Source organism: Temnothorax curvispinosus, unplaced genomic scaffold, assembly GCF_003070985.1.
Source record: "Temnothorax curvispinosus isolate PA1 unplaced genomic scaffold, ASM307098v1 QBEX01002434.1, whole genome shotgun sequence".
Classification (NCBI taxonomy): domain Eukaryota; kingdom Metazoa; phylum Arthropoda; class Insecta; order Hymenoptera; family Formicidae; genus Temnothorax; species Temnothorax curvispinosus.
Window position 1 is genome coordinate 1 of NW_020212214.1, and position 6,592 is coordinate 6,592.

General features: G+C 35.4%; 3 protein-coding genes across 7 annotated transcripts; 2 read left to right on the forward strand and 1 right to left on the reverse strand.

Annotated features, from left to right (window-relative positions):
* Window positions 1–186: 186 nt before the first annotated feature.
* LOC112451636 lies at window positions 187–1,510 on the forward strand. Its single transcript, XM_025011397.1, has 3 exons — window positions 187–822; window positions 1,131–1,272; window positions 1,351–1,510. Exons 1-3 carry the CDS (start codon window positions 669–671, stop codon window positions 1,508–1,510), a joined length of 456 nt encoding a protein of 151 aa, XP_024867165.1. The 5' UTR covers window positions 187–668.
* A 2,265-nt stretch (window positions 1,511–3,775) lies between these two features.
* Window positions 3,776–5,174, forward strand: LOC112451634 (density-regulated protein homolog). Of its 3 annotated transcripts, none has more exons than XM_025011390.1 (6): window positions 3,776–3,887; window positions 3,960–4,163; window positions 4,386–4,470; window positions 4,549–4,731; window positions 4,809–4,948; window positions 5,036–5,174. In XM_025011390.1, the coding sequence occupies exons 2-6, from the start codon at window positions 4,062–4,064 to the stop codon at window positions 5,078–5,080; spliced, it is 555 nt and encodes a 184-aa protein (XP_024867158.1). In that variant the 5' UTR covers window positions 3,776–3,887; window positions 3,960–4,061; the 3' UTR covers window positions 5,081–5,174. The 3 variants fall into 3 exon arrangements, with proteins under 3 accessions (XP_024867158.1, XP_024867160.1, XP_024867159.1); XM_025011392.1 differs by having other exon boundaries at window positions 4,809–4,924; XM_025011391.1 differs by lacking the exon at window positions 3,776–3,887 and having other exon boundaries at window positions 3,896–4,163.
* On the reverse strand, window positions 5,125–6,259 carry LOC112451635 (DNA-directed RNA polymerase III subunit RPC9-like). 3 transcript variants are annotated; one of them, XM_025011394.1, is made up of 4 exons: window positions 5,969–6,259; window positions 5,760–5,888; window positions 5,422–5,686; window positions 5,125–5,309 (listed from the first exon to the last, which is right to left on the reverse strand). In XM_025011394.1, the coding sequence occupies exons 2-4, from the start codon at window positions 5,765–5,767 to the stop codon at window positions 5,205–5,207; spliced, it is 378 nt and encodes a 125-aa protein (XP_024867162.1). In that variant the 5' UTR covers window positions 5,768–5,888; window positions 5,969–6,259; the 3' UTR covers window positions 5,125–5,204. The 3 variants fall into 3 exon arrangements, with proteins under 3 accessions (XP_024867162.1, XP_024867163.1, XP_024867161.1); XM_025011395.1 differs by having other exon boundaries at window positions 5,760–5,914; XM_025011393.1 differs by having other exon boundaries at window positions 5,760–6,259.
* Between the last annotated feature and the right edge of the window lie 333 nt (window positions 6,260–6,592).

Below are 6,592 nucleotides of genomic sequence, written 5' to 3' on the forward strand. Positions count from 1 at the left end.
GACACTGCCGTACACCGATGTCACGCAAAAGTCACAAAAATTCTTCGGCGAATGCAAGCGAAATGATCCTCTTCGAGGAGAAAACGAGGGCGATCTGGATCTGAAATGTAAATCGACGTGGTGACACTGTTCTCGGGGTAATCTAGGTGATTTGGATCTAGATTAAGCGGTGGCGAATACCTTGGCGATCTCGATCTCAACATAGATTTTTTGCCGTACAACTGGCTTCACTTTGGAGGTTATGACGTTTGCCCTTTTAGGTGCATGCGTCACAAGCGTGTTTGTGTGCGTGTGTTCAGTACGCGTCGCCAAACGGTCCTACCGTCCCATGGAGCGGATAAAGCGGAAGCGTAACCAGCGGATCGTCAATCACGGATCCGTTTCAACGGAATCTTTGAAAGGGCTCTATCGGAAAGATTCTGTGATTGGCGATCCGCTGGTCCGCTTACGCTTAATCTGATGAAATCCGCTCCATGGGACGTTTAGGAGCAAATTTCGGCGTACCAAAATCGGCGGATCGTCTGTGATTGGCCGCAGACTTCGATACGCCCGATACGCGCGTATCGCAATACGCGCCATGGGACGGCACCCTCAGAAGTACGGTACATTGTTTTGTGTTAAACAGTGGGTCTGTTTGCGTTGCGACAATATATAAATTTAAAATAAAAATGGTGCGGTGTATTGTTAAAAGTTGTAGAAATAAAACAACGGGGGTTCGTGAGGAAACTGTGAATTTTTTTCAGCTACCGAAAAATGAAGTAATGCGGGAAGGATGGCTGAAAAAAATAGGAGGCTATGTTTTACCACCAAAAGTTGAATTTGGTAAGTTTGATATTGTACATAAACGTGCAAAAGTATATTAATTGAAAAATAAAAATGAATAAAAAATAATATTTTTTAGTTACTAACATAACCTCAAATTTTGTATTTACAAATGGAGTAAAAATGTCATGAAATGTTATTAATATGAACAGAAAATAATAAAAACAAATTAGCACTTTGTTCATGTATATAAGTAAAAATATTTTACAATTCAAAATATGAAAATCTTTAATTTGAAATAAAAATTATAAAGCCATATTTAATACAATGTATTAAGTTTTATTATTTATACATTATATTATTTTCAGCAAGGATATGCTCGGTTCATTTTAGTCAAGAGTCCTTTCATCAAGGTCGAGCACGGAAAGACCCTGTTAAGAAACGTCACCTACTACCATCGGCTGTGCCAACGTTATTTTTGAATTGTTCAGAAGCTCCAAATGTAAACAAGTAAGTATATAAAAACACATACACATTTGTATTTGTAATGTGGTGTTATGTAATTATATAAATGTACTTTTTCACAAGAAATGCGGTGGCTGAGTACAAAGATTCCTTACCTGATGAAGTTTTATTGTGTCTGGTGAGAACACGTACGTACATACGAATAAAAGAAAATGCCAAAAAATCGTATGTAAACAGAGAGAGAAGAAAGAAGGAGAAGAAAATGAAGAAACTAGTGTCGTAAATTAAACTAATGTTGTCATTGCACGAGTATAATGTATATGTAATGTATAATGTAATGTGTATAATGTAATGTATATAAAATCATACTCTTTCTGCAAATCTATATATATATATATATATATATATATATACATACAACGGAATAATATTTAATTAATAGCAAGTTTGTTTGTGTCTAAAATGTACTTACCTGCGTACTCTAACATCACTGAAAGAATGTGTCAAAATTATATTTATATAAATATAATATTAAATTTCTTGTTATTAAACATTTTCAACTACCTTTTTTCAGAAGAAAAGTCCAATTACAAATAAAAGTTGTTATACTAATTATTTTTGCTTCTTTGCATTTCTTTTCACAAACATTAATCACTTCTCTCTCTTCAAAAATATCAGTAATAATATTTTAAATGTAAAAGGTGTGACAAATTTTTTTTCAAAGATCTGATTTTCGTGTATCGACTTTCCTTTTAAGCGGTTTATTAATGTACCACCTTGTGTTGTAAACAAATTAATTTTAAATAGGTACAATTATTGAAACAGAAATTAGAAATGTAATCAAGAATAATGAATAAAAAAAATACATGAAATTGGAATAATTAATAAATTATATTAAATTTCAATAATTTAATTTTTCGTTGATTATGTATACCTATAATTAGTTATATTATACTTCGCCAATACATATTTTTAAACGCCAATTTCATATAAAATTAATAATTGTTATGTTACTTTTACGGGCAACAAATAATTAATAAAAAAAAAAACAATTGATTCGAACGTATGACCCCTGCATTCAAAAGTTATCGCCACATCCTTTGAGCCAGTAAGATACTAGAGTGCTTTTATACTTAATATATACATTATCATCGGACAAAAGGTTAGGCTTTATTCATGCCATTAATCAATGACAATAATTCTGTCTTTTTGCATTAATTCATTCAAAACCAGCAAAGGAAAAAATAGAAGCATTAAAACATTCGAAAAAAGGAAGTATTGCAATTTTAATATACTATTACATTCTTTGTACATGAGGCTTTACAAGTATTATTTTTTTAAATTTTCTTTAATACTTTTCCATTTGTTGAGAAATCATTGAAGCCCTAAACAATAATACTTTTCAAGAATTTCTAATAAATACAACGTATCTTCAAATATCATTCATCGTTGCAATACATTTTCAGGAGGCAGTTTGCAACATAATCCGTTCAAATTTCCTATTTCCTAGTTACTTTTAGTGGTGGTACCACTGCTTACACAATTCGACGTGAGCGGCAGAGAGAGAAACGATTTTAGAGAAAGAAAGACACCAATTGAGCACACCATGTAATCCTTACACCATGTGCAGAAGCCATATGCGCATGCGCTATGGTATCTGTTAGAGCTCTGCGGATACCATATATTTAAAAAACTTAATAAAAAATTTTTTTAAATTTAAACAATTTTTTTTAAATATGTAAGTAATTCCAACGGCATTTTTTATTTATATCAATTGATTTAACAATGTTCCAAGTACATCTGGAAATTTTTTCAAGCTGATCGCACTCGTCAATTTAAAATGATGTACGATCAAAGTGAATGTATTAGGGTCATCAGATTGACCCAGAGTGTTCTCCGTGAATGAAAAAATAGGTACGTGTAGTGTTCTCCGAGGGTTAATCGCTGTAGAAGCGATTAAATCCGGTCCAGTCGAAAACGCTATTTGACTTTAAATTGTAATTAACTTTCGGTGATTAATAGAAAACCATCAAACAATATCTTATTTTTTTATATAAATAAAATTATTAATTTCTTGTATTCTTTGATTTGTAAAACAAGATTAGAAATATTAAAATGTATATTTATTATTGACTACGTTTACCCGGCGGCTTGTCATCCGGTTGAATAACACTCCGTATGTTATTCGATTCAAAAAATTTTTTTATTAAGATGATCATTTAGATATGAGTCTTTTTTGATACTTAATTAAAACTACAACTTTTTTAATATATAAATATAAAAAATTGATTCAAATGTTTAGAGTATTAAAATATATGTTCATATTTAAATGATCGTTGTAATCAAAAGAAGAAAAATTTTAAATCCGATAGTATACAGTATATAGTTATTAAACCGGATTATAAGCAGCCGTGTAAACGTAGTCGATAATTATATATATACGAATTGTGCATAATCTGCATTTGATCGAAATGGATATAAATGGTGTGTTTGTAATAATTCACTAGATTGCACGCGTGCTAAAAACGACGAGTCGCATCGCGCGCATTGGTTACAATTTTCAAGCAGCTTTTCAAGAAATCGAAAATCACTTTCTACGCTATCGAGTCTTGAAAATCGATCTGCAGGTCTCTACATCCCTGGCGGCTCCTAACCTAACGGTGCGCGCGGTGCGAGATATTTGTCGGCAGAGTTGTTTGTATACATGAAAATAAGTAACGTTGCGTTTCCAGGAAGATCAGCGCGGCACGGAGGAAAAATTTCTAAAACGACCTCGACTTGAAAGGACTGCCCGACGAGACCGCGAGTAAGGAGTAAGGTTAGACGCCGCAAGGATGTCAGCAGAGGAACAGCCGGAGTTTCGATTGGGACCGGATCCTAATGTCACTTATCCTATTCGGGTCCAGTACTGCGGGAACTGTTCGCTACCCATCGAGGTAAGTCACTACTTTCGATATCGATGCGAAGAAAGTGCACTCGATGACGAAAATAGACGAGTCATCATTGACAATCGTTAAAATGAAATTAATTATAACTGAAAATTAATTATAGCATATCGCATCTTAGAGAAAGAAAACAAAATAATAAACGTTTTGCACTAATTTTTTCATCTCTTCCAACGGGATAACGTGAATTAAGGTCCAATTGTTGATTTGCAGTACTGCGAATACTATCCGGAATATGACAAGTGCAAGCAGTGGCTGGAGAGAAATCTGCCTACCGAATTTGAGAAGATGAAATTAGGTAATTATGGAGAATTTTGATCACCGGAGACAGTTGGACAGTCGGAGGTTTTAACTGAAAGACTATGTTCTAATCCAGCTACAGAGGATGGCTCCACCGAAGTCAGCACAGGGGAGGATGAGAAGAAGCGGCAGAAGCGAGGCGGTAAGGGTATGCTGAAAACCAAGAAGAAAGAGGATATACCACGGTTGGTGACCATCTCTAGAGCACCTAGAGGAAAGAAGAAATCTGTCACAGTTGTAACTGGCCTTAGCACTTTTGGTAACACATCAAATCGACCCTTTAAACGGATTGCAAAATAAATAATTTCAATGTTGAAAAATATATATTCTTTACAGACATCGACTTAAAGGTAGCAGCGAAATTTTTCGGCAGCAAGTTTGCCTGTGGATCCAGTGTGACTGGCGATGATGAGATTGTCATACAGGGAGACGTCAAGGATGACTTATTCGAGGTGATACCTGAGAAATGGCCACAAGTAAGTTACAGTTTTAAAAGGAGGGAAAAAAGAATAAAAGCCATCAAACGCAAAAGTTTCTTAATGGAAAATTCTGCTCTTTTTCAGATTGACGAGGACTCTATAGACGATCTTGGAGATCAAAAGAGATAATAAGGCTATCCACTATTACGCACGCACAATAATTTAATTATACACTATTTCCAGTCGTGTTTATTATAAATAAAATGTACATACGCAAAATATATTTAAATAAGTTATTTTTTAAGATCTAAAATTAGGTCTCTTGTTCTGCGTCCTGCTCATCCCGCAAATTTGCGACGATCTGAAGCACGGTCTTCGCTTCTTCCTCCGACAGCCGTTCCTCGCTCTCTTCAACCATCTGTATATAAACATTTCAAAATAGATCTATAGTCCATTGAAATATTCAGAGACTCAAATCTTTCCTTTCCACCGCTTCCTAATTAGGATATTTGTTAGGAAAGGAACCATACCAATTGTATCTCGACTAATGTAGTGGGGCAGAGGTTGAGAAGAGTAAGCTTCTCGGCCTTGGTCAATTTAATGGGTTCCATCGCTTTTAGGAACTCGTGGATTTTTTCTGGATTCTGCTTCTTGCACGGCGTGTCTTCCAGATACTTAATCGTCTGATAAGTAATAGTCGCGAGCTGATTCATCTGCTTCTTATAAGACTTCGTGTTTTGCAAAATATTCAGAACTTCGTAATTGCTCAGAAGGGTGTTCCAATTTCCTTTTATGCTGAAAGATTGACGGCGGTAAAAGCTAACGATTATCGCGAGCGAAACGAGATCTAACGAACTTGATAACTTACACTTTCATGTTGTGTCCTCTTGAACTGAAAGAGGTTTTATAATGACGATTCCAAGTAGTTGCGACTTAATAAGATGCTCTCTTTTTTAATGTGCAACCGATTAGTGATTAGTTATGATACCCCTTTAACCTTTTCAAATTTCGAGGTTAGGACGCCTAGTAATTAACACCTTTTTTTAAATATCCAAAGTGCGCTGATTCTTCACTTACGATAGTTCCACGATTATTAATCCACGAATTCAAGATAATCGTCGTCTTTCTTTGGACGCATGATTCGCGCGGTGTTCCTCACGTTTCTGATATGCTCTCGGGCTCTCCGGCTCTGTTTACAAGTTACAACTGTATACACAAATCACAAATTCACAAATCAAGTGGTGCGATTTCGAGCCCGCTGCCCGCTGCCCGAGCACATCGGTGTTTTTTCCCCTCCACTACGTACACCGAGACGCTTCGTCTATTCGTGTGGAGTACTGGAGCTGTCTGCTCGTCTGCTGTCGTCACAAGGATAGAGACGGAGCGCTCTGTGTATGTATGTACATACGTAAAGCCCGGTGTACACAAGGCTTTAAACGCGTAGTGCGATTTCGAGCCCGACTGCCCGAGCACACCAGGGAGTCGATTGTGTACATACATATCTTAAGGGGATCCTAAAGCCGTCTGTAATACCGGCTTTTTTTCTTAGCACTAATCTTTTAATTGACTTTATAGAAATGCAAAATTCTTGTCTAGAATTAAAGTACGCATCAAAATCTAGGTCATGGTGGTCAAATTTATATCGAAAACGAAAAAAAATTAATATTTTTGTTAATTTTTGGTATACGTGACGACAATATT